At 43.3% G+C, this 27,809-nt stretch overlaps 2 protein-coding genes across 9 annotated transcripts; one reads left to right on the forward strand and one right to left on the reverse strand.

Annotated features, from left to right (window-relative positions):
- Positions 1-26: 26 nt before the first annotated feature.
- Positions 27-7,567, reverse strand: LOC133918956 (uncharacterized). Of its 7 annotated transcripts, XM_062363123.1 has the most exons (7): positions 6,909-7,563; positions 6,737-6,815; positions 5,531-5,642; positions 1,137-4,457; positions 756-824; positions 586-672; positions 27-495 (listed from the first exon to the last, which is right to left on the reverse strand). In XM_062363123.1, exon 4 carries the CDS (start codon positions 4,176-4,178, stop codon positions 2,874-2,876), a length of 1,305 nt encoding a protein of 434 aa, XP_062219107.1. In that variant the 5' UTR covers positions 4,179-4,457; positions 5,531-5,642; positions 6,737-6,815; positions 6,909-7,563; the 3' UTR covers positions 27-495; positions 586-672; positions 756-824; positions 1,137-2,873. The 7 variants fall into 7 exon arrangements, with proteins under 7 accessions (XP_062219107.1, XP_062219106.1, XP_062219109.1 ...); XM_062363122.1 differs by having other exon boundaries at positions 586-824; XM_062363125.1 differs by having other exon boundaries at positions 27-328; positions 756-4,457.
- Positions 7,568-9,884: 2,317 nt separating this feature from the next.
- LOC133918960 (fruit protein pKIWI502-like) lies at positions 9,885-15,018 on the forward strand. 2 transcript variants are annotated; one of them, XM_062363129.1, is made up of 5 exons: positions 9,885-10,532; positions 13,144-13,243; positions 13,346-13,441; positions 13,525-13,605; positions 14,323-14,511. In XM_062363129.1, the coding sequence occupies exons 1-5, from the start codon at positions 9,991-9,993 to the stop codon at positions 14,494-14,496; spliced, it is 993 nt and encodes a 330-aa protein (XP_062219113.1). In that variant the 5' UTR covers positions 9,885-9,990; the 3' UTR covers positions 14,497-14,511. The 2 variants fall into 2 exon arrangements, with proteins under 2 accessions (XP_062219113.1, XP_062219114.1); XM_062363130.1 differs by lacking the exon at positions 14,323-14,511 and adding an exon at positions 14,703-15,018 and having other exon boundaries at positions 9,886-10,532.
- The last annotated feature ends 12,791 nt before the right edge of the window (positions 15,019-27,809 follow it).

Here is a 27,809-nt window from a genome sequence, read left to right on the forward strand (position 1 = left end):
GGGCCATAAAACGTGAATACTCTGTGTTATGCAATGCACTTGTGCAAGCTATAACCCTCTTTCACATCTGACATTAAATAATTTATCACACTTCACATTATAGGCTTGAGCAACCGTCAACCACAGTTCAAATGTTCTGTTACTGGCCTAGTTTGCAGCTAACCGTTGCCTACTACATTGAGGCAGTAGCAGCTGATGAAAACTCTTGTTGGAGACTGGCCCATCATCTCCGACACCGGGAACTTGTGCTGTGCGGTTCACTGTTGCAGCCTCCGCATCCATGGCCCCTGTAACCTGCGCCGTCTCTTCAGCAGCCTCCTTGGAACCCCTGCTTGCAGCAGTTTTAAGTGGTGAGTAGTGGCGCTAACACAGTAAATAGCTATGTACCTATGCATGTTCAGAGATAACTGCAACTGAAAAGGGACAGTATTTGCATGAGTATATCACGAGGCCAGCTGCTGTGCCGGCAAAAGCAACGAAGTAAATCCAATCAACCTGCAGATGCGCAAAGTTTGCTTCCCTCAGATCAATTTATAAATGATTACTGCAATAAACAAATGGAGAAAGGAAGTCTTGTGTTCATACCTTCTCATGCTAAGCAAAGATACGGATTAGAACGGCCCACATGTCTGAGGTCAGGAGTGAGAGATTTAGCATGGTTGCTCCGCATATCTGGAACAGACAAAAATGGCCCTGTTTTGTAATATTTTTCAGGAAATTCGTGAGTTTGCCCACAAGAGGATAGTGGCCTCTACCTTAAGTATAATAGTTACTGTCGAGTAGAACAAGAACTTTGCCAGCGCAAATCCAATAAAGGGAAGAATCTGAATAGATATATAAAGGACAGAGAAAAAAAGTTCATGACTGACTAGGTGAAAATCTAATCGAACATGCTTGAGCATAAATTATTTCTTGAAGTGTGTGAAGGAAAATGGAATGTAGGATTATACTCTCTTGCTATTCTAAATACAATCCGGGTGTTGATCTCAATGAACCTGTGGCTAACATGGAAATGGATGACCTTGTTCAGAGGAAGATCAAGTCATTGATGCTGAGGACGGCCTGGTCAACTTGAATGATGATGCACTTCGGAAGGAACCTAACTTACAGCCAGATCAAGGAAGTCAAAGCAGTACCTCTCTCTCTTTGCAAAATTCCTCATCTGAAGCTTCAGTTAATGGGGGACAACCAGCTTTTGACCTGAATCTTGCTACAGCTAGAACATAATGTGTATCTTCATCTTGAAGTTCATCAGGAGGACTTTGTAGATGAAGTTGGACAAGTGCAAGCTTATTTGGATGAGCAGCAAGACATGCTACCTCTAAAAGTGCTACATATAGAGTTGTAGACTAATTCAAGAAGTGCTACAACTATGCATCATCAATACATGGGCTTCCAGCGGATGCTCTGAATCATTTTTCTTTTTTCTGTTTGCATCTGCTTGTTGTTTGTACTAAGAAATTAGTATGAAATAAAAGACGCTAGAACACAAATCAGGGAAAAGACGCTACTGTAATTACTATTCATCGAAGTATATCGGCATGTCAAAAAAAAATTGCAGTTCTTTCTTTCTTTCGTTTCTTTCCTGGGCTGCTTGTTGTTTCACTTGCAAGTTGCAACAGAGGGCAAGCTAGAAATTTTTTCGTTTTTTACCGATTGTGTTAGGTCATTGCTACTATCACTTGCCAGTCTTGGATCCTCCAACTTATCCTCTGCAAATCTTGTTTCTAGCTTGAAACAAACACTCTGCCTCTTGCTTCAACTATAGCAGGAATTTTACTCATGTTAATTCAAACAAAAATAACAAGGACATAGTTATGTTATTTTAGAACATGTTTCGGTCATCTGTATTATCTCGTGAAAATTTTTGATTCATGTTGCAACGCACGGGCATTTAACTATGTACACTATATGAATTTCTAAACCTCGCCTATGCCGTAAGGACCTCTCTGTAGACGATGTTCCTCGTGTATATCCCACTTTACTTTGAGCACTTCTTTTTTTTGTTATCAGCCAGAACGGCGAGAATCCTGATGTTCGCCCTGGCGATGGCCCTAGATAGCGCAACATATAACTGACCGTGAGAGAACACCGGCTCGGGCAGGTAAATACCAACGTTGGGGATGGTCTGCCCCTGTGCCTTGTTGACTGTCATGGTGAAGCTGAGCCTGACAGGAAACTGCTTCCTTTTAAACTGGAAAGGGAACATCTCATCATCAGAGGGGCATAGGGGGATCCGAGGTAGAAAAACCCTCTTTCCAGCATGTTGCCCCAGCACAATCTCTGCATCGATGGCATTTCTCTAGAACCCCCTGACCACCAACCTCATCCCATTGCAAAGTCCTTTCGTGGGGTCAATATTCCTAAGTAATATTATAGGACAATTCATCTTGAGCTTCAGAACGTGTGGAGGCAGCCCGTTAGGTGTCAGCGAGTTAAGAAACTCAGGGGTAGTAGTTATGGGGATCGTCTTCTGCACGATCAAAGCTATGATACACCACCTCCTCCCCTCGGAAGCGATCGATCATCTTCATATTAACCTGGTCCACACAATCGTTTCATGTGGACAAGATGGCTCGCGAGGTGATGTAGTTTGGATCTGACATATTATCATCAAGCATTGGAAAAATATTGTCTATCAGTTTATCAAGGTCTGTGTCCTCCCCTGTATACGGCACACATATATCTTTAGGAAGATGTACATTGCCATCACCATTGGCCTCCTCGGTGCCACCACCGATGCGCAGTAGGTATTCCGCAAACCACGGGTCACTTTGTGTCCTCATGTTGCGTACAAGCTTTAGGTGACGCATGCAATCCCATAGGTACGACCTACGCAGCGACACATCAATTATCTGAGCCCTTGACCTCTTTCAGACAACAGGGAGGACCTGCCTGAAATATCCACCAAACACAACCGTCTTCCCACCGAATGGCAATTCTGGTCGGCTCATTATGTCACGCATGCTGTTGTCCAACGCCTCCACCGCTTGTCTCTTAGTCATGGAGGCTTCATCCCAAATAATGAGTGAAGCCGTCCGCAGAAGCTTGGCAGTCCCACTCTGTTTAGTGAAGCTACAGAACGCACCATCGTCAACACTCAGTGGTATCTTGAAGCGCGAGTGCGCGGTTCTTCCACCAGGCATTATGGAAGCTGCAACACCGGACGTAGCTATTGCCACGACAATCTTCCCCTGCCCTCGTATCGTTGCAAGCAACGCCTTGTACAAAAAAGTCTTCCCTGTCCCTCCTGGTCCATCCACAAAAAACACACCACCCTCGTCACTTTCAACAGCAGACAGAATCTCATCGTAGGCGGCCCTTTGCTCGGCGTTGAGGGAGTCCAACATAGTTGCGTCCTCATGGTCAAGCTCGATCGTGGACTCCTCAAAGATCTCCCTGGGCACACCGTTTGCCGTGTCATGTGCTTCGTCGATCTCAGGAAGAGGGAATGACCGTATATCTTTACCCATTGACTGTAGCATGTTTCTGATATCTATTAAAACCATTTGTTGGGTCGCGAATGTGCATGGATTGATGTGGCGATAGTCTTCTGACATTGCCTCCAAGTGCTTGTTCCAGAGTCCACGCACGTCGCTAGGCTCACAGAATACCAGTATTGTTGCGAAGAGCCTCCGGAGCGATGGTGGCATCTGGAACAACTCGGCTTCCGTAAGACACTTGTCCAATGTGTTGTCTGCCTCGATCAGGCCCCTTCTCTCTGTGGCTTCACAAAAGGTAGGTAGGATCTTGCCGTAAACCTTCCTTAGGTCATCAAAGGAGGTGGCGCTAGTCACATGATTTAGGAGAACCCGCAAATAGTAGCGTTCCCCCTCGGCTGGATGAGCTGACACGATTCCACCAACTTGTCCACCTTCTCGTCTCCTTCGTTGCCAGAATTTTTTATTTTTGCCTTTCTGCCAAGTATACCACTCGGGAAAATCTCGGTACAAGATACCCCGAGCATGCTCATGTACTTTGTTCGCATTGAAATACTCTGTCGGTATTGACTTATCAGCATCTTCCCGATTGAGAACTTCTTGGATATCTTGGCCCTCTTGAAATGAAATCATGTGCATATTCGGGAGATGAAGTTGTAGTTGCATCACACGTGGTGAGTTCTTGCTCAGGTCAAAGCCGTATATCCTCCACAAGGCTTCCGGGGGGGGGTCACCCATCTCGCGTCCCTATACTGCTTGATCTCATCCATGTTGCCGTTCTTGTCAGCCTCGTTCACAGACACCGACGCCCGATCATGGCCCTTGTATATGTACTTGAATAGGTATTTAACGGACTTTATGCTCGAGCATACATCAACATTGATGTGGCAGTTGAACAGCCGTAGGAGGTAAGGGTTGTATGGGACAACCCACCTATTGTCTAGCTCGTGTTTTCGAACCATTGCATGCTAGCCATCATCACGTCTCCTATACACCGGCCATCTTCGAAGACGACATCTGCGAGACAGACTACCAGTGATTATACACTCAGTCAACAAAGTTTCTGAAACCAAGATGCTCTTGCTTTGTTAAGGAGTGATGGCATCCGGTAAGTTAGGCCAGCCTGGAACCGCTAAAATCCCATGAACCTATTGGCTACAATTCAATGGGCTACAAGCAAGATGAGACCTAACGAAACCAACAACCTCTACAATTCAATTGGCTACAAGCATGAGGTCAGAGCATTACGGAACTGAACATTAAAACATGATGGAATCACATGGATCACGGTAAGTTAGGCCAGCCTGGAACTGCTAAAATCCCATGAACCTATTGGCTACAATTCAATAGGCTACAAGCAAGATGAGACCTAACGAAACCAACAACCTCTACAATTCAATTGGCTACGCAAGATGAGACCTAACGAAACCAACAACCTTCGCAGCGATCACCTGCGCATCCACCGTTGGATCAGATGTATCCACTACAATCCTTGGCACATCCCTAATTTCATAATCTGTGCAACCTTGGTACCCTTCTACAAGCACAGATGTTCAGTAAGGTTTTAAGCTTAAGCAGCAGCATACAGCCATGACTACCACAAGGAAGCTCTGTAATTAATAAATTCATTATGCAATTTCCCCAGGGAGTTATACACTCGATGGAGCCACTATCAAAATTGTTCAGATACGATATATCACAGTGAGTGAGTGCTTGATCATGTATCTAGGAAAAAGAAATCATGTGTAAGTATGAAGGTATGAGCTTATGAGCTAATTTGAGTGCAAAGCAGAAATGTAAAGATTTATACACTAATTTCAATAGATAGAGCTATATATAGTAAATAACAAAATATACATGAAAAGGGTGGCATGTTCCGATGCAAATAACTTGAATTTTGTAGATCTGTATTTTTTGCTCTAAAACAGGAAAATAGTTGAATGCTGAAGTGTCAATGTGAAACGGAGTAACAACTATGTAAATTTTAAAACGAAAATATTAGGTATTCAGATGTATAAAGTATCCAAATCAGGTTGCTAAATAAAAGCATCGAAATTAGTCATTTACAAGCAATTGATCGGAGAACTCACCAAGCTGTAACAAAAGAAGCAGCTCTAGAATAGCTCTGCTCTGACAACCCGCAAAGAAAGGCCTATGCAATTGACGTAGTTCCTTCACTTGCAGGAGATATTGAATTGAAATCTGAAATTGAGAAACTATGAAGCGGGATGTTTCAGAAGGATGAAGAAGACATAACAGAAAGCAAGCGAAATTTTGGTTTGTGCTTGGTGAAAGGTGTGGTGCAATCATTTGTTCTTGCCATAAGGAACCATGGGCTGCTACCTTGTGCTCAAACGCAGGTACTATATCTCATATCAAATGTAATTGACATGCAGCTGGTTTGAAGTATGCCAACTTAAATTCACAAAAATATAATACTGCTACTTTTTACTATGTACTGGAACAAATATTGAGGGGCCCAGTGGAACTCCATTTCTACTTCGGTTACAATTGTTCGATGATATAGTATGTAGTTGTCATGTCATATTTCAACTTATGTACCAACGAACCTTTCTTTTTCTTACATTCATGAGCCTGTTAATGATTACTCTTGTATATATGTATTTCTATCAGTAAGCAAGAACACTAATGTTTTCTTTGCATTGACATGGCTAGGAAATGCTCCTTTTCGGCCAACAACACTAATATTGTTTTTTATTTCCATAACTACAAAAGGGAGGAAGAAATGAGCTACAAAGAAGATGAGACAGCAGCAGCATCATCATCTCATAAGCATTCATAAAGCATTTTATTGTGATCAGGTTTGTTCCAGAAATCAAGGTTTTTTGTCAAATAAATTAGAAAGCATGCATGAAATGAGTACTGCCATGTCATAAGTTATAATTCCTTTCCTTGAATTGGAGATAATTTTACTTTTTTGAAACCTTTTGTATTAAAATTTTAAAAGCAAACAACCCCAGGTCTTGCATCCTCCATTGAATCCCATACGGCCCACATATTCCCCATTCTTTCCATCAATCCAACTCACTTCGCAGTGTAGAAAAATTGTTTCAGTTCATCAACATGTCGCGAAAATGCATATTTGTGCAAGTTTTTCACATAAAATTCTTTGCACCACAGATTTCAACTTATATTTAGTGGCTTTAGGGGGCAGGGGATAACAAGGAAAATTGTTTCAGTTCATTCAAAGGCAGAAGCTAAAGCTTACACAACAAAACTGCAACGAAAACCTTTATTTCAAACCAAACAGCGACGGGCAAACGCGTGAGCCTTACCGGAGTACGCCTCCTGGATCCGCTGGAACCGTCGGTTGGCCTCGGCGGGGTCACTCGCCCACCGGTCCGGTTGCCACTTCTGCGCGCGCACGCGGCAAGAGATCAGAACCAACTCAGAATAGAACCCGATCAAACACCTGTGCTAGCGCGCATGGACAGGAAGAGAACTCACCTGCGCGATGTCGGCGGCGCGTATGTCGGTGGCGGAGGCGTTCTTGCGCGATTGGACCTGGGGATCGAGCTTTGGGCGCGGCTCCCGCTGGCCGATCGAACGGGAGTCCTTCTGGATTCGGGGCGCCGCCGATGGTGGGACGCTCGGGAGCCGAACAGCGAGGCTGTGGCGGTGGAGGACGCGGTAGGAGGAAGGGGAGTCCTTCTGGATTCGGGGCGCCGCTGAAGGTGAGACGCTCGGGCACTGGCCCGCGAGGTGGCGGTGGTGGAGGACGCGACGGGAGGAAGGGTGTCAAGATGAGCGACGGTTCGACGGGTTTTAGCGATGAACACGAGGCCGCGTTGTCCCGGCTATGGCTGTTGAGGAGCGAAAAGGCGCCCTGCCGATGGGAGGAAGGACGGAACTGTGTAGGCCGCGCAGAGGGGAGGGGAGGGGGTGGTGGTGGCGCGGTGTCAGCGGACCGGCGGGCGGCGTCACGGAGGGGAGGAGGTTGTGGCGGCGCGTTGGGCGGTTGGAGATTGCGGCGGGGATTGGGGGAGGAGAGATGTGGGGAAGGCGGAAACACGCAGTGCCGTCGGTTCAGCTCAATTCAACTGGGTGATAGCGTGCGCGGCATCGTGCGATCGTCGCTAAAACCATGGTGATAGAGGAATCTGAGGAGTGGCAGAGGAATATTCTTGGCAGACCGTACACGCACTACTCATTTTTTAAGTAGGAGAGAAGGTTGACACCCACACCTCATGACAGGAACTGGGTTCATGGACAGAAGCATTAGCATATAATGTAGGCAAAATATTTCTCGACCAATCTCCAAGGATGAAACAATGCCTCACGATTCATGGCAGCATTTCGGAGCTCCCATAAATGCCAAACTGTGATAGCCGTTAGCCATCTCTTGGGTTTCTGAAGATCTCTGAAGAATATACATTAACCAAAGGTTCAGGCTTTGAAGAGAAGCCCTTTTGTTCGTTCCCTTGATCTTCACTCCTAGCTTCTGATTTTGTACATGAAACATAGTAAAAAACACAGAAATTAAACCAAAACAAAGAAGTAGATGCTCTCCAAAAGAAAAAAAGAAAAAGAAAACTGCTACTGATAACACCAGCCAACCTCAAGGCCGCGCGCGTGGTGACACGGACAGCATGATGATGGCTAAAGCTGTTCAAGTGGATGTGTCTATTAGACTGGCTCGATGTATAGTATTGTAGGTATGATCCAAATACAGCATGTCTCGATAGCCCGCGCAGTTTTCCAGCCATCTCGTTCCAGCCTCTTCGCCACCGCCCACCCCGCCACAGCCGACCGCCCCGCCACCGCCTCGCCACCGCCCACCCCGTCACCGCTTCGCCACCGCCCACCCCATCACCGCTTCGCCACCGCCCACCCCGCCACGGCTGATCGCCCCACCACCGTCTCGCCCCGGCAGCCTGCCCAGCCGCTCCCCGCCACACCTGACCACGCCGACTCCTGGTCGCTCTGCCCCGGCTACGCCACCGCCCAGCCTCGTCGCCCCACCTCTGCCCCGCCCGCGCCGCCGCTTGGCACCATCGCTCCCGCCTCCGCCCCGCCTCGGACAGCCCCGTCGTCCCTCCCCACCTGACCAGCCCATCGTACCGTAACCGTGCCCAGGCCAACCTGGCATGGCACGGTCGGCCACAGAGCCATACCATAAGCCATGCCTTAGCCGGGTCCGTACCGAGTCGGCCCAATATACCCTCACCAACTCTGTGCGTTTGTGCGGCCACAGTTTCAGCGAACGCTTTCAGAATCCCCCATGATGCATTTCTCCACGACGCTTTGCTCCCCTGCCACCACGCACACGACGCCTGCAATCCATCCCCTCCAATGAACCTGAGAAGTTCCACCAAAAGCTTTATGTTTCCGTCCGAAAAATTGTGGAGCGCTACGTGATAACATCGTATGCACAACATATTTTTTTCAGAAATTTTCATAACCATTTTAATAGTATATTTTGAAGCTTGAGAGTATTGAAACACGATAATTTTCTGATTCTTAAACCTCCACCGGTTGGATGAACGAGAAGTTTAAAAATACTCTCAACCTTCAAAACACTATCAAACTAGTCATGAAAAGTTCTGATTTTTTTTTATGTTGTAGATGATGCTATAATTTAGCGCTCCACAAAATTTCAACTCAAACAATTACTTATACAATGAGGAAAAAAAAGATAATTTTATCTCAAAATTTAAGGAGCACTAAATGATAGCATTCTCTGCACCACATATTTTTTAATCAAAAATTTTCATATCTATTTCAATAGTGTTTTGAAGGTTGAGAGTATTGGGACGCGATATTTTTCTGATTTTTAAACCTCCGCTCGCTAGGTAGACGAAAAGTTGTTCTCGCCTATTAAACGGATAGGAGGAGTCTATTTTTGTAAATTTTCAAAATAGACACGTAGTTTTATTTTTTTCTAAATTAAAAAAGCATATAAATAAAAAGGTCGAGAATGAGTTTTTTTTTTACGTTGTAAGGAGTTTGACTCACTCTATACAATAAAATTTATCTTTTTTTCTCAAACTCTATATAATAGAATTTCTATTTTTTGTTTTTTATTGTGCAGAACATAACTTTGTTTGAATTTTTTTAAGAGCTAGATCATAGTATTCTCTACATCAAAAAAAAATTTAGAATTTTTTATGACTGTTTCGATAGTATTTTGAATTTTAAGAGCAATAGAACATAATATTATTTTATTTTTAAACATGTCTCAGTTGGAAGGTTGACAATAGGCTAATTTTGCAATTTCTTCATACGGACGCCTATTTTTACAATTTTTTATTTTCAAAATATAAAAATAAAAAGGGTCGAGAATGAGTAGGGGAAAGAGCTTCTGGCTTCATGGGCTCCGTTTCCATTTTTAGCAACGAAGAATTCTATGGGCCAATGAGAAGGGCGGCCCGGCCCACTAACCTCGAGCCTGTCCAGTGTCACGATCGCAACGACTGAACCTTAGCACCTCTTCCATTCTTCTGCTATCCGTTCCGCTCCCCACAGCTTTCTCGGCGCTGCCTCCCGCCGTCCCACGACCCACTTTCCTGCGCCGCCCCCACCCGTCGCGATGGCCGCCGTCTCCGCGCCTCCCCGTCCTACAAGCCTCCTCCCTATCCCCTCCTTCGCCTCCACCTCCCACCTCCCAATGCGCGCGCTCCCCATCCTCCGCCGCCGCGTCCGCCCCCTCACCACCGCGTACGCCGTGCGGCAGGACGCGGCCGTCTGGACTCCCGCGCCCGTCTCCGCTGTCGGCGCCGCCAACGCAGACGGCTCTGTCTTCCACGTCGCCGTCGACCTCTCCGACGCCGCGGAGCTCGCGGACTCCTACGTCGCGCCGGGGCAGTACCTCCAGGTCCGCGTCCCCTCTGGCGGAGACGGGGAGCTCAAGCCAGCGTTCATGGCCGTCGCCTCGCCCCCCAGCGCGGGGGCCCGGTTCGAATTCCTGATCAAGTCCGTGCCGGGGACCACCGCGGAGCGGCTGTGCGGACTCCGCGACGGGGACGTTGTCGAGCTCGGAGCCGTCATGGGGAAGGGGTTCCTCGTCGAGAGGTTAGCGCCGCCAGACTCCGCGCAGACCGTGCTTATCTTCGCCGCCGGGACGGGGATCAGGTTATTCCTGGCTTCTCTACTCTAGTGAATGCATCTCTAACTCTCTCTTATAAGTCGTATAAACGCTGTGGTTGATGTGGGTAGCGCTTGAACAGGCACATTGGCTTCGGCTTATTGTACTAGTAGAATTTGTGATTCTCCTGGTCCCGGTAGACTTTGTAATGGTGCATGTTGCAGGACAAATAGTCATCAAAAGTTCTTTTTCTTCAACATTTGCTCGCCCACACATTGCTTCAAATAATTGCATCACACAAACATATACGGCAAAAATGTTTATCAACCATGTGAACTTTTAAGTCGTCTAGGTTCAACCCTAAACTACCAAACCATCTACCATTCAACGTTCAACTATTCAAAGCACAGAAAATAACCTCTTGGGCTTAAATTTATCTGGTGTTATTCTGGTGTGGCTGAAGTTTTGATTCATCTCACCAGAGGGCAGTACATATGCTCGATCAGCAAATAAAATGGAACAATGTCTAGCCGTCCTAGAGCAGATCTGGCTCGGTCTCTAGGCTGTCGAGACCTTCTTCTGCTGTGGAGTGGGAGCCATATTTTCCATTCCTCCTCACCAAGGATGCCCTCCTCTTGTCCATGCGCTGTTTTGAGCAATTCCAGTTGGTTCCCGTCCAAATCCACCACTCTCCTTTGGTCGCTGTGTAGGGATAGGTAGTCATTTTGTAGCCAGTGGGGTAGAGTGGGATGTCACAGCCCTCCTCATGGCAGGGTAGCTGGTGTGGATGCTATTGCTCCTTTACATATCGGTCTGCACCTGCTGCTCTTGTCCATGAGTGTTTCCCATGAGCTCAAAGTCCAGAGTGCATTTGGGGTTTTCTTATAAACGACCTGCTCGCTAGCTACATATACATCAAGCAAGAAAAATGGAGTTTTTTAAAAGAATTTTGGAACTCTTTCATGAATTAGTAAATTGTAAACGAGAGAGACGGTGTCAGCTAAAATGGGGGTGAATTTGGGCTTGGGGCTTATGCTCTTGTTTTAAGAGTTGAGGGGTGCAAAGTATATGAGACTGTCAGATAAAATGGGGTTGAACTTGGGCTTGGGGCTTATGCTCTTTTTTGAGAGTTGAGGGGTGTGGGGAGTACGTACCAAAGAATAATGAAGGTTAAACTCTCAAGCCAAAATTAGAATGATTAAAAAAGAATAGCATTCCCATGTATTTGAAATTCTTAGAAAAACAGTTGAACCGAAAATGAGTTTACAGGTCTAAATAATATTCTATGGATTCTAGTTAAACCAAAAACAGTTCTATAACTTTGCATCAAAATTCACCTGTAAGTAGTATGGGGAAACATAATTAAGCCTGCTTGAAATAATAATCTGCAACTGACTTATTGAGCAATAATCATGATTCATCTCATTCAACAAATCTCAATATCCTATATTATTGAGTGTAAAGCAAGTCTTCCCATTAATATCTGCATCATCAACAAATAAATAGCTGTTGGATCGTTAGTGTTTAAAATACTAGCCATCCGATATAGGCAGAGTTAAACGACATCATCAGAGGCATCTTTTTTCCCAGTCAGTGTCCATGGATTGATACCTGTCGTCTCTGCATGTTGTGACATGTGATTTTTGTTGTTGGTTAACTAAAACAGTTGTTCAAACAGCACCACTTGGCGCCAGCGAACTCTGCTTGCCTGTTTGTTTTTTGAAGTAGAATATGTGCTTGTCCTTTCTCCTTGTACTGTTATTACTTTTACTTTTTTACTATTACTAGTACATTTGTTTCTTATTGTTTTATCATCATCGTTTTAGTTGGATCTTGTGGGTTTCATCTCTAGCCTACCCCCAACTTGCTTGGGACAAAGGCTTTGTTGTTGTTGTGTAATATGTGCTTGTCCTTGATCAAATTTGTGATCACGTGAATCAATATCATATTTGTCAACTGCACGTATGCCATACACTTGGCTTTGTAATATATTAAAATCATTCACACTTTATTCAAGTAACACAACAAATAAAGCTATATGTTTATGCAGTATTCAAGGTAGGTCTGGCATATGATTCTCTTAGAGAGGGTGAACCTAGAAAAAAAACAAGGAAGCTCTTCCGATTTATTTATGTTTCCTGTTTCCTGTATTATTTAGTAGGGTGGGTGGCCGAGTAGCTAGGGTAGAAAAATCCATTTAGACACTTTGTTACCTAAACATTTTACTCCTCATCTCCTCCACCATTGCCTCCAATACTCTCCCCCTTCTCCTTGCACCAGCCTCCTCCCATTGTGGATTCACCACTGCTGGCTATCAGGTTTACCAGACTACCAAAGCCTCCTACTTGGGTTGCTAACAACCTTGAGCTTGCCATGTCCTCCCATACGCCCATACCTGCTGCAGGGGGTGCCAACGCTGCTACCCCCACCCACTGTTGGGCCGCCAACTATCCATTTAAGCAATGAACTATGGTCAGGAGTCAGGACTAGGTCAGTCCTAAGTGGAAATGATATGATCCTCAAGATGTTGGGGGACCATGAGTCATACTATTTCAGTTTTCATCCGTATTGAAACTGACTACTGGTTTTGCATCCACTCTGATTTTGGGGCCTCTGATGGGATCCTGCCCAAATTAATCTTGTGTATTTTCAATGCAGTACAATTCGTTCACTTGTCGAGTCCGGTTTTGCTGCCAATGAAAGAGCTGATGTGAGACTTTACTATGGTGCCAGAAGTCTACAAGCTATGGCATATCAGGTTAGAGAATTTTCCCTCATCGTGCTGTATGCAAATGATATATTCACATGATTCATTCAGCTCATAGTTAGCAAAACATATATATACTTTTCTGTCTGACAGGATAGATTTAAGAACTGGGAGTCAACTGGACTTAAAATAATACCAGTCTTGTCGCAACCAGATGATAGTTGGAAAGGTGAGCGGGGATATGTTCAGGTAATATAAGAAATGCTCCATTATTTTTGTCTTATTACAGGTTTGCTGGTACATACATCCTTCTAATGTCATTAATTTTTCAGCATGCTTTCTTGAGAGCCAAGAACATTGTAAATCCGTCTTCCACAGGAGCAGTGTTATGTGGACAGAAGCAAATGCATGAGGTGCGCATATTCGTTGTTTCAGGATCCTTTTGCATAACCTTACTGTTATGTGTGCTGCTGCCTATGAAAGATTATGCCCGCTACTTGTTAATCACACAACTATTGCCTCGAATTATGCATCAATACACTTTACTAAACTATTTTGCATAGTTCCACTTATTCCGAGACCTAGATCTACTATAGTTGTTTGAATGACACATTCATTAGTTGCCTCTGTCAGGGGCAGCTACACTTCTGTCCAGAGCTAGAAAATGTTGCTCTGCACTTTCCCTAGTCTTGGCTATCTGCATCGCTTGGTGATGATCAGTGTGGGTTAATTCAATAATCTGCAGCTATTTTCAAAAGCTGCCTCAATTGTAATCCAGTATCTTGTGATAATTACAGTATGTGAGGTAGGATGGGCGGGACAACAGTTGGAATTGAACATCGTTTTCTTTTTGTTTGAAAGTTTTCTACACTGTTTACATGACCCTACTTGAAACTTGATTTAGAGTTCGCACACACTTAAACCTTGGCCACTGGTAGATGCATGCTGTTCTTGCCAGCTCAGCTACATTTCTATTCATGTATTAGCCCACTTGTTATGGTCTTCACTACCTGGACCCCCGTTGCTAGAATCATCTTCAATTGAATTTAACTTTGGTACACGTTTCTTGCCTCCTAACATACTAGAGTCATCTTTTGCCTTGTCATGATATCATTCCTCTGCTCTGGCAGAGGCATGACAGTTGCATGTCTACAGTTAAAACCTTTGTCAACGCTGGATTGAGGTATGAAGTAACTATATTCATGCTAGTTTGTTCACGGGTTTCAAGATTTATCTTTGGGTGTTCCCTCCAAATCCCACTTCATTCCCTGGAATCTCTTTATGTCAAGCTTTATTGCACCTGAACAATTGGATAAATTTTATTGTTTTCTATACCTTGTTATTCCGATTCCTAATCGAGGTACACCTCATCATGTGGGAGCACATGTATTATCTATGTGTCATAAAAGGGTGTTCTATTAAACATGTTTTCAGTAAAATCAATTGCTTAGTTTTTTATTTCTTAACGACACGATGATAATACTGATGATGCCCTCTCTCTGCTTTACAGGAGATCACCGTAGCCCTTGTTGCGGATGGCGTATCCCAAGATAAAATTTTGACGAACTTCTAAGAGATTGCGGGCCTCCTGTAATGTGACGTGATTCATTTGGCCTCATTGTGTAAATTTATTCTTAGACCTCACTGTCATGTTCCATTGGTATATGAATTACTGTACTTTAGCACCGGACCATTTGGGGTTAACCTATTTGGTTCCATTATTTTGAATTTTTTGTTGCACATAAATATGTTATGTATTAGCAGCACAATTGTTTATCGTGCTAGCTTAAAAAGCTAGTGGCGTGAAGCTACCGTGTGCCAGATTATGACTGAATATCTGTGCCCATCGCACGCCCTGACCCATATTAGGGTGTTTGTGCCCCCAAGGGCCTATGCTATTGGCTCAGCCTGCCTGATCGAAGAGCCGCGGCAAGTCATCTTGAAGCTCCCTTTTCTATGGACGTTGGGTTGAATCTTTTGCAGATGACTTAAATATATGACGAGGCATTGTAAGTGGTAGAGTAGTTTTGCCGTCGCGATCTATTGAGATCTAGCTCTGTGTCGCACGGATTCCCCCCTCCATTCTGTCCCACCGATTTCAGGTTCAAACGTGAGCTCGACCGGACTCACTTAGCATCTAAGTTGTTCCAGCGACCAAGTCTCAAGAAAGATGTCAGGCGCGTAAATGAACAAGTCTTATCCAATACGAAGGGCAGAGCAGACGGTCATGCCAACACGGCATCATCGTGTTGGGTCGAAGTCTCAACCAATATAGTTAAACTTGGCTATTCAGTAGGGTGCGTTGATCGGGCTTAATCGTTTGTGGGGACTTCGTGCATGTGCCCTTGGGCACAGTCAAGGCGGTCGAAAACGACCCTAGGAGGATAGAGACGGCCTGGACCCCGGGACTAAAAAAACGTACTCTCTAAGCGAGGAACTTTTTGGGCAATGCAAATTGCTATAGTTCACGAGTCAGGACTTGTCGTCGAATCGCGGACTTGTTTATTGTTATGCATCGACCTCCAGTAATATTGTAAATTGATTCGTGGACTCCTGGCTACTAACATGCTAACATTTGGCAAATCTCTCCTATATTACTACTCTCGAGCTTGTGAACGAAACTCTTTGAATCATTTACCTAAACTTAACTCTTAGCTTGTCAACTAAACTAGGTTAAAGTAACGGCTGTTGTTGAATTAAACGACAACGGAGACATTGGACCTTGTCGGTTGTCCAAATCTTTAGTATGTTTAGTATGTAAGTAGGGCATGGTTAGGAGAGCTTTAGTTTTAAGATCCATATAGAATTTAGAGTTTATAAGATAAAATAAAGTGGTTAAAACATCTATTTTCTTATCAGCAATAAAAACAAGATATTTTAATTAAATACTCTTAATATGCTCATAGCTCTAGTTTGAAGAATATTTCCGGAGCTTAGGATGTTCAGCTCCAAAATTAGGATGATCAGCTCCAAAAGAATATTTCCGGAGCTTAGGATGTTTGAGCTCCAAAAACTTTTAGGACTGTAACTCCACCAAATAGATCCGTAGTATACACCTATCAGCATCCATTCACATTCACATTCAGCTTGCTTCTCATGGATAATTTGCCACCTTGATGGCTTCATGGCTATTACATTCAAAGATAACCTCAACGCTACATACACAAGCTCCCATTCAAATTGCAAAATAATCCATGGAAGCATGGCACCTTGTCATCACCTCGTTGCTCCATGTTGGTTATAATCTCGGCTAACAGAAAGATTGAGTCCTAAGGGGTTATGCCCACCTAGCATCATGATCGGAGGTACCAACCAACCTTAGTTACGGTCCCGGATCGATCAACCCAACATACAAATAGGGGGAACTGGCGCTTCATGGGATATCCTAATTCCCATGAGGTCAAGCTCTACCCAACACCTAAACCCTAACACCGATCATCACGTGTGTTAGATCGACATGAAGGCTGCTGCCGCCATGACATCGACATCTTCATCGCCGACAACATCTTCACCGCCGGTCCGCAATGCGTTACACCATGAACTGAAACCTCTCGCTGCTCTGGCCTCTCCTAACACGGGTTAGTCATCATGCTTCTGCAATCAATTCGTGTTCATGCTCTAAGGTTAACGATCTTCATGCTTAAGTTAGTATTTAGCACTCACACTCCAACATATGACGTTCTGATTGCTTGCAACTCTCTGGCTACTTCTCTCATGTTCATTCGTTCTCCTGGGAGTCGACGCGCACATGAGACAGCATGCACCCATGGGACATGGACTGTATTTTTCTCTTCCCATCGTTGCTTGGATGGAACCCTTGCATTCGTCCTGGAGACGGGCATCAATGATATCTGGTATCTGATCTGGAAAGTTCCCCACTACAAACCTATATCTATTTAATCATTAATATGGTTTGTATTTTTTGGGGTTGGAGATATGTTTTACCTAATATAAAATAACTACTTTGCCTTATCATTCGTAAGCTTTTTTAATCTAGGTGTACCGAAGGAAAACCCGAACTCTATTAGTGCAATGTACATGTAGATAAAAATTGCCTTTCCTTGCAAAAAAAAAAAACAAGAGATAAAAATTGCTTCAGAGAAACAAACAGATGTGGCAATTTGCATACCTGGGGCGATATAGCCAAAAGCTCCCTTCAATCTGTTCAAGTACAAATTGTAATGACAATTGAGAATGAGTAGAGAGTGAAATATGTAACATTTCATTGCACTGTTGATGTTCTTTTATACAGATTGAAGGGGTGTCTCCAATAGACAATTATAACTGCTAGTTGCGGTTACATAGAATTGATCCCATGTTAAATTAACTGTAACACTCCTCTTGATTAATTCTGTCATCTGTATATAGCACAATGAAATCTCCTCCAAAAACATGTGAGAAAAAATATAAGGAGAAATATACTTGTGATATGCCATCAAAAACTCATTAAAAACCTAGTGAAAAAAATTTAGAAGAAAACTGATATGACATATCTGCTTGTATTAATATTACCTAATTAAAAACCTCATATGAGAAACAATATTGGAAAAATCATAAAGAAAAAGAGTACAATATTTATGATATGAGAATCATTAACATGTTATATATATATATGGAGTTTATCCCCTGAACTTTACAAATCTCAAAGTCTTTTCATACCAAATCCTTATACACATTTCTGTAATATGAATTTTGGCAAAGACTTTGTGAATAAATCTGCTACATTATCACAAGATTTTGTTTGCAAAATTTTTATCTCCCCATTTTTCTGTAATTCATGAGGACAAAATAATTTTAGAGCAATATGTTTTGTAGTATTACTCTTTATATAACAGGTCGACTATTAGTAAACCGCTGATCTTATGAATATGTGATTAGAATAGAGGATACTCTCTCTTGATGAATTGTGCGCCAAAAGACAAAGATTTATACAGGTTCGGGCCTTCAAAAGATGATAGCCCTACGTCCTGTGTTCTTGTATTGATCTTTGAGATGGATTATAAGATGGGGTTTTGGCTAGCCTAGATATGATCTAAACCTAGTCAAAGGCTCCTCGTGTGTAGTCTCAGTGAGATGATGATATAGATCGTGATTGTAGAAAGCTTGAGGCTCGTTGAACGCTTGTTTCTAGCTTATGTATCACTTGTCCTCCACACGGTCCTCTGGCTCCGTATATATACGAGAGTTACCGTGTAGCCTCTGGACTTCTTTTCGAGTAGGATTTCATCATTCTTAAACTTAGGGATCGATTTACTTATTTAAGGGATACCTTGGAACCCGTAGGCAATTTCTATAGGGACTCCTTTTCCAGATATAATCGTATACTCTAAGAATCCAGGAAACCTTAGGGGACCCGTACACGTATAGGATAATCATATATGGTAGTTTTATATTAATTGTCAAGCCCCCTATCAGTACATGAAGTAAGGCTATGATAGATAAAAATTTAGCCTGGTCAAAGGGGGTGTCTTGACAGGCTATTTCTTCTAGTGATAACTCGGGTCCCTGGATAGGATGTTGAAGGGATCAGTGATATCCTAAGAGGGGGTGAATTGGGACACTTAGAACTATTTCGGCTTCAAAAATAATACAAGATAAATCTATATCAAATTCTATCTAGATATGCTCTAGGTTTATCTAGTATGTCAACTCTACTGATCAAAGTGCTTGCAACCTATCTAAGAAGGTAAATTGCAAGAATGTAAATGCAAAAACGTAAATAAGGTAGAGAGAGTAAACTCGGCACAATAATTTATTTTTCGTGGTATCGATGGCATGAATGCCACCCATAGTCCACGTTGGAGATCCACCAAGGATATGCTCCCGTCAGCACCCGGTCACGGCTATTGAGCCACTAAGTCACAAAGACAAGATATCAACCCGGATGAGCCACCAAGCTACCAAGAAAAGACCTCACCACAAGCCTCTCTTCCGGTCCCTTACCGCCGTGATCACTTTGGAGCTTAAGCCACCAAGGCAAGGATCTCTACGTCCCTGTATAGGTGTCTTGCCGCCGCTCCACACCAAGTCGGAGGGTCAACAAGCTTGCCAGCAAGTCACTAAGACTCCAAGGTGACGGCGTACCAAGAGATACAAGCTTGGATCACTCCTTGATCCAATCTCTAGGCAGCAATCACCTAGCAACACACTCTCTAGGCCTATAAGCATAATCACTCTCTAATAGTTTGCTTAATCGTCTTGAATGATCACTTTTAAGCACTTTGATAGCTTGGATGTCTTCTCAGGTATACATGAACTTCTCTAGGCTCCAGCAGTATGCCACACATTCAAATAACTGAGTGGAGGGTTATTTATAGCCTTAAACCCGCGCACTAGCCATTAACCTAACAGCTCAGAAAAGTAGTTAACACTGGATGATCTGGCGAGAACAATAGTACTAACACCAGATTATCCGATGAGTACACTCTCACAAACTAGCCGTTAGAATCCTCACTCAAGCCTTTGTGAACACCGGACACTTTGGTGTATACTTTATCTCCATCACCGGACGTGAGTTATCTTGAGCTATCCAAGCCTTTCCTTTTTCTCTGTGTAAATTGCTCCGGTGAAAGCATCCGGTGCACATCATTTTTCATCACCGGACTATCCGGTGAGTTGACTTCAGCCAACCAAGCCAATACAACCCTCTCTGGAAATAATACTCTGGTGTACACAGCATCCATCACCGGACTATCCGGTGCCATGAACTTCGTTCTTGAACACTTGGCACCATGTGTAAATTAGTCTGGTGTTAAGCCTCTGATGTGTACAACACATACACCGGACCTTCCAGTGTGTTGAACTCCTTCTGTCCATATGCACTATTCATTGTTCGGTGTGTGCAACACATTGACCACCGAACCATCCGGTGCTTTGGTCTTCAAATGCAGTGGATGCAACTTTTTCTAGATAAAATACTTCGGTGTATATCTTTTCTGATCACCGGACCTTCCGATGAGGTCTTCAGGCCTCTCTCCCATTTGTCAAATATGCTCCGGTGAGTTCAACACCTAGAGTACCAGACCATCCAGTGAGACAAATCTTCCTAGGACTTCTCCAATTCAATTCAACTTTGTCCCAGCTGTAGTGGCCTCTTCATGTATTGTATCCATGAGATCTACTAACATATATTCTTGACAAACATATTAGTTTCATTGACTATATTGTTATTAATCACCAAAATCACAATCATGGCCTAATAGGGCCATTTTCGCTACAGATGTACATCTAGTCGGGTATCTGGGAGCCCTCAGGTCTTCTAGTATGGATTTTAGACACCTCCGGGTGGTTACGTAAGCCACTGAGTAGTTATTTCATCCGAGTAATGACTCCGGGTAAACCAAAAAATATCGTCCTAATTTTTCGGAGTACCAAAAAGGACGGGAAAAGTGACCCCTTGCTTGACGGGTTTTGAAATTTGAACTGTCGCGGTGAAAATTTCACGTTGTAGTGAAGAGAATCTTTTCTGGCAGAGGATCCTGATGACATTTGAAAATTGTGTGCGCCAGTCGGGGTAGTATGCCGGTTTCCTTGGGATTTCGTTCCAACTGCTCCTACATGCGTTGAAAGAGATTCTGAGCATTAAATGTGACGAAACACCAGCATAAGATATTATGGCCCCAAGTTATAATAGGAATCGTTAGTAGGCTAGTCAGAGAGTCGTCAAGCTCCTCTTTGTCTACGCATGCCACCAGAGTAGGATTTGAAGTGACTCGACCTCTGACAAACCCTTTGGATTTCGAGAGTTATTAATTTACCAGACCCATCGTACAATGCCTAGAAATGAAAGGTAGCGACGATCCCATGGCCTTAGAGTCTTTATAAACTTGGGGTAGCAGGTGTTGTCATACAAAGCCATCCGCTCTTGCCTTTGAGCTTAGCCATGGCCTCCTCGTCCTCCTCCAACTCAAGAGACATGAGAGTCAGACTAGGACAACCCCCAGAATCTCCACTGGGACCCTTGCCCCTGCCACCTAAGTCACCTCTGCCACCCCCACCTCCATCACCGGCTAGTCAGACTCTTGCGTTGAGCTCATCATCATCCCCTCTGATGAAGAGTCAATGGAAGAAGATGTAGCCGACGGCACTGCTTATGCCGAGATCGAGCTACCAGTTGGAGTTCCATCTACCGATCCCTCAACCTCGCACCAAGAAGAGGAGGACTAAAATCTTCTAGAGGAAGAGATAGACCATGATGAGGTCTTGGATGAGGATAAGTAGAAGAAAGAAGAGGCCAAGGACTCCTCTTCGCCTTTTCCCTTCAACGACAACAACGGTGTGGCCAACTACTACATCAGCTGCTCCGACGAGAGGAACCTAAAGTGTAGGCTCTTCTACTAGGGTCTTCTCTTTCTTCCTTTCCCAAGTTGTCATAGGAGTAGAACTCAAGGATGCAGGGATGCTTAGATACCATCTTTTGGATGTAAAGAGTTTTTAATGTATCTTTTAATGATGAACATTTCTGCTATACGCTATGTATAGAACATTAGTTCCTCGTGACTGAGAAAGAAGTGTTCAATTGAATAGAAACTAAAGGTGACGTTTAGAACCCTCCGAGTTAGAGACAAAATTATCTGCATTGGTGATCTTCTTACATTTAGGAATGCGATCTTAGCTTCATTTTATAGACTATTGGAGGGAGACTCACCACTTGGCTCACCGGCACCTGTCCCCGAGTCTCCAAAGCCCTGAGCTCTGGAGGATAACAGCTTTGAGGCTGAAGAAGACTATTCGGGCAGAGGACAGGTGGCAGAGTGTTGAGACCAATCCAAGAAAAAGACCAATCTCATCTGTGTGCTGAGCCTAGAAATTAATTCCAATACATAGTGACTTTATAGATGAATATTAATCAACATTAAATATCTTACAGAAGTGACATTCGAGGGCCAAGATCCAAATAAAATTGTAGCAAAACTACATAGACTCTAATCCTTCATGACAAACTCCACAGGCTAAACTGATGTAGAAAGCATTTTAGAACAATCCATCCTCAGCGAACTCTTCGATATCTTCTCTAGGTGAGTGTTTGGTGATAACAACATTGAGCCCATGTCGTACTCAGCAAGTTGTGAGGAAATAATATGCATGTGAAGGCTTGACAATAATATAGCAATTTGACTCTTTTGCATAAAACAACATTTAAGTAAAACATTTGAAAAGCAGTAATAATTAAGTGAACAACAGTAAATTAACAACCACCTCAAGATTCCAACCATATTGACTTAACCAACCTTCCAACACTTCAACCATGATTCCCACCACCAAGGTTGATCAACACCTCAATCATAGTTCCTACCACTATGATTGACTAAACAAACTAAACCATCAAGTTCTAATCATGTGAGGTTTTTCTTGCCACTCGTAATTGTGAGTATGGTTGATTAACTAGTTTTATATTCTACAGAGGTCGTACACTTTATCCATAAGTCACGATCATACTTTGTTGCTAGTACCCATCAATTTCTTACATACTTCTGGGGTGTGTGCCAAGTTGATCACTACAAAAACTTTACAATGCATTTCTCAGCACGAGCATACCCGCTAAGATTTCACCATTGTGTGAATACACCTCAACAACAGAAGGCCCCTCTTGCGCCAATGGAACCCTGAAAGTACACCTTTCCATTCCACACAACTGGATGGTCTACGTAATGCTGAGAGTATGCAAATTAATTAGTTAGGCTTGTCCCATTCTAGTCTTATGATTGTATTGTTTACTTGAAAAGATCACTCCATGAACCGGTCCTTAGATTTGAGCAAAGCTACCATAACTCAACCATACATCATGTACCGATCTCATCAAACATTGCTCAAATCCCAAAACCATCTTGCTACAAAATTATACCATCATCTTTTATCCTAGTTGCATAGGACCAATATCATATTTTGAGCCATCATCATGATCACCATCCCAAAGCAATGCTAAACATCATCACCCTTCCATAACCAAAACTATTACTCTGGCGACAAGGATGATAAGTAAAAAACTAGGGTAAAGCTTAACTCTTGGGACTCCCAACAAATTATTAGCATGCATGTTGGTAAAACAAATTATTTTAAAAACTGGGATAAATATGATCAAGAATATAACTCGCCTTTTATTGTACTCAGTTAGATCTTCAAAGTCTTGGTCCTGAAGTCCTTCTAGTTTCCCTGGAATGTTGGCGTCTACTCACAACATAAAACGAAAAGGAAACACATAAACACCAATATCCAAAAACAAACAAATAGTACACAACAAACATCATCACACATAAGATCACGCTTTTCCAGACATTATGGCAAAAAAACGAGCCAAAATGGAGCTAGAGTTGATAAGATACATCTTTCTAAAGATTACAGGACAAAAAGATTAACTATAGATGAGATTATGTGATTAGGATTTTTTTCTAGAATTTTTCAAAGTCATATATGATTTTCTAGGGATTTTCTATCATTTATTTGAATTATAAAACTATATAAAAATATTAATTAGAATTAAATAACATTATAAAAACATAACTAAACATTATTAAAATTATTTCCTAATTTATTCCTATTTTTCAGAATTGCTTTTTACTGGAAATCTAATTATTACGTAATATATACTATATATGACGTCAACAAAACATAAAACAATTAAAAAGATTATTCAACGGTTACGAGGCGATAACATGGCTGACACGTCGGATGCATGGCCGAGGTGGTGGGTGACTAGGCTGCTGACTGAACTAGCCACATAGGCCCATCCATATGAGGTGGTGTGGCACATAAGCGGAGACGGTGACATGGTGGGTCTATGTGGCACCGATGACTGGGCCACATATTCATTAAATCTCATGCATCAAACTATGATCCAACAGTTCAGATTAACCATACCCAAAGGGGTACGCTTGATCTAATCCTATCCGCACATACTCGGTGAAATGGATGTGGCTCACCTTCTCGGTTCCCGACAAGATGACAAACGACGACGACTCGCTTGCGATGGCGCATCCGCTGGAGTAAGAGGAAATGCGCTCTTCTATCCAGACAACTATGACGAGCAGCGATTCTTGGAGCATGGACGATAGCGAACTCGTTTTGATCACATGTCAACATCGGCAATCGGCAAAGCGACACAACGGCTGCACAGGGTGGGTGGCAAGTTCGGTGGCGCTCAGAGGGTTCCCGGCTGGGATTTTCACGGCGAGAGCAAGGGGAAAATCTTGTGTTGTTCTGAGGAGGACCCGTTAGGTGCATATTTATACCCCTAGTCGAGTTTGAATCCAAGTCCAACTTGATTTAGGGTTTTTGGTCGCCGTTGATTTTATTCCTCTCAGATTCCTTAGAGATATGGTGCCCATGTGGTCGCATATCCCTCACAAATTCTATTGTGAGCTTCTAGATGGATATGATCCATTGTCCCTATCAGATTTTGTGGCAGTGCCATCGTAGCCGTGCTAGATTGTGCACAAGTGTTGGGGATTTTGGCAAGAGGTGGAATGACGAACCCAGCACGGGGCCAACTCGGCGTCTCGCATTGCATTGGGCTGGAAGGAAAAAGATAGCGCGTGGCCCACAGATTAAATAAAGAGAGGGAGGGGTGGGAAGGTGACCGGGTCGAGAGAGGGGTGTGGGAACACGGGATGGTTCTAGTTGGCAGGCCAAAATGGGGAGGGGAGAGGAGAGGGAGTTGGCTGGGTTGTAGAATGTTGGCCCAAGATACTTTCTTCTTTTCCAAAAACTTTTTTATTTTCTTTTCTCCCTTTTTGTATTCCTGTACGTATGTACTTATACTTGTACACTTATATATATACACATATATATATGTATATGTATATATAAAAACACATAAGCAATCAAACAATTCAAGCAATATTTATCTATATAAATACATACATGTAACTTATAAAACAGCCTTTTATATATACATATATACACATGCACATATATATACACTCTCACATGTATATGCATATGCTTATATGTATATATTTATTTAGGTTTTTTAAATTTTGTAAAGGTTTATTTCATTTATAAATACTTTTTATTTCTTTGGTTCAAGATTTTGGGCTGTTATAGTAGGTACAGCCCAAAATGCATAGGATCCATTGTCTATCAGATTTTGCGGCGGTACCATCGTAGATTGTGCACATGTGTTGGGGATTTTGGCAAGAGGTGGAATGACAAACTCAGCACGGGGCCAACTCTCGGCGTCTCACGTTGCATTGGACCGGAAGGAAAAAGATAGCAGGTGGCCCAGAGATTAAATAAAGAGAGGGAGGGGTGGGAAGGCGACCGGGCCAAGAGAGTGGTGTGGGAACACGAGCTGGTTTTAGCTGGCAGGCCAGAATGGGGAGGGGAGAGGAGAGGGAGTTGGCTGGGTTGTAGAATGTTGGCCCAAGATACTTTCTTCTTTTCCAAAACCTTTTTATTTTCTTTTCTCCCTTTTTTATTCCTGTACCCGTGTACTTATACTTGTACACTTATATATATATATATAAGTATATATACATATATATGTATATATATAAACACATAAGCAATCAAACAATTCAAGCAATATTTATCTGTATAAATACATACATGTAGCTTATAAAATAGCCTTTTATATATACATATATACACATGCACATATATATACACTCTCACATGTATATGCATATGCTACAGTAAGTACAGCCGCCCCGACCGCCAGAGGATTTGGAGCTGCCATGAGCGTCCTGGGCGGCAGGCGTCGACAGGAGATGGCACCGACGATGACTAGGGGCGGATCCAGGCGCTGATTCGAGCTGACGAGGACAGGGGCGGATCTGACCAGCTAGGTCTCACTTCATGTCGCAGCTGTGTTGGCAGCAATGGGCGCCATGCCGGCAACGTCAAGGAAGAAGAAGTAACACGTGGAGAGTGGCGATGTATTCAAATGCATGTGTGCTAGGCTTGAGTACTAGAGTTGTTCTAGGCCGGTGGGCCATGTACGTGTGCATTTGATTGGGCTACCGCTTGTCTCTAGTGGCAGGTATAAATACTAAATCAGAGAATTTTTTTAACAGTGGTATTTATTTTTTCAGTTTTTATTAGAGACAGGGTTGTGAGAAGCCAGGGGCTCGAACCCCGACCAACTCAGTCCCTTCTTGGACTTTGCCACCAAGCTGTGAACCCACTCAAAAAAAAAATTACCGTCTCCTACCACTCGCCCCTGTGCTTTTGTCGCCTCCCTTTTCCTCCAATTCTTTCTCTGGTCTCTCGATCCCATAGTGAACCTCTCCGGCGCAGGTGAGACACTACATTTGGTATCAGATTCCGGTGATCCCTGGCATGGATTCTCACGACTTTCTCAGCCTTGATCAGTAATTCCCAGAAGGTTTGCGACGCTTTCGAGCTGCTCGTTATAAATCTTGATTGGTTTGATCCGTTTGGAGAAGTTTCCACAACGGCACCAGCGCGCCGCAACGCTACCATGCAGCTGATCGTGGTTGCCATGGAATCCTTTGAAGAGCGCATCATGGACAAACTGAAGGTTCTCAACATCGTCCAACAGCAACTCACCGACATGGATTCGAAGATTGGGACTCAATCTATGCAGCTGGATCAATTGCAAACCAAGGTGGACTTGTCGATGATCACGATCAGTCAAGTTCAGCAGGACCATGTCCAGCTTGTGCGTTCTCTAAAGGGCGCACCACCACCTTTGACAGTTCTGCCAGGGGCTGCAGATTGCGTTATCGGCGCCCGGCCTGACGGTCATCAACTCCTTCCTCCACCATAACCACCACCACATGTGTCTCTACCACCTCCTACACCGCAGGTGATACCCAATTCACATCCCACCTCCTTCATTCCCGTTTTTTATCATACTGAGACCGGTAGCCGTAAGTCATGGTTGCCTCGATTGGATTTTCCAAATTTGATGGATCTGATGCTCAAATTTGGTTTGACAAGTGTGAGCCATTTTTTGCTCTATATCATATTCCTGATTTCTTTAGAGCTACTGCTGCCAAAATTCATTTGTGATTACAGAGTTTGAGGTTAACACATACAGAAACAAACTCATGGAGTTGTTGTCCTTGCGTCAAATCAGTTCAGTCGAGGACTATAAATGCCAGTTTGATCAGCTGATGTATCACATTTATTTGTATGACAGAACCCTGAATGAGACACTGCTAGTAACTAAATTCATTTTGGGTCTGAACGTGGATCTTAGAGTTTATGTGGAAATGCAATTATCTGATACTGTGAACAAGGCTGCATAATTAGCTTTGGTTCAAGAATGTGTTCAAGCTAGATTGCATAAACCCTCTCTCCCAGGTTCATGCCAGCAAGGGTATTCCTCACAACACTTCCAAACCATATATTAAGCCTTCTCTGCCATCAGGTGAATTGTGGAAAGCTAAACAGCTTCATGAGTACCGCAAGGCTAATTATTTATGTTTCAAATGTGGAGATAAATATACTCAGGGTCACCAGTGTTCTACATCATCCCCAACTCAACTAAAAGCAATGCATATGACTGAAACTTCACCTACTCTTGCAGATGAAATATTGGATATTCTGGTTACTACAGATAACACTGAATCTGAAGATATCCAACTTTATATTCATTCATTAGCTGGTTCAAGCAGTCCTAGAACTATTCAGATTCGAGCCATGGTGAAGA

This window comes from Phragmites australis, chromosome 5 (assembly GCF_958298935.1).
Source record: "Phragmites australis chromosome 5, lpPhrAust1.1, whole genome shotgun sequence".
Classification (NCBI taxonomy): domain Eukaryota; kingdom Viridiplantae; phylum Streptophyta; class Magnoliopsida; order Poales; family Poaceae; genus Phragmites; species Phragmites australis.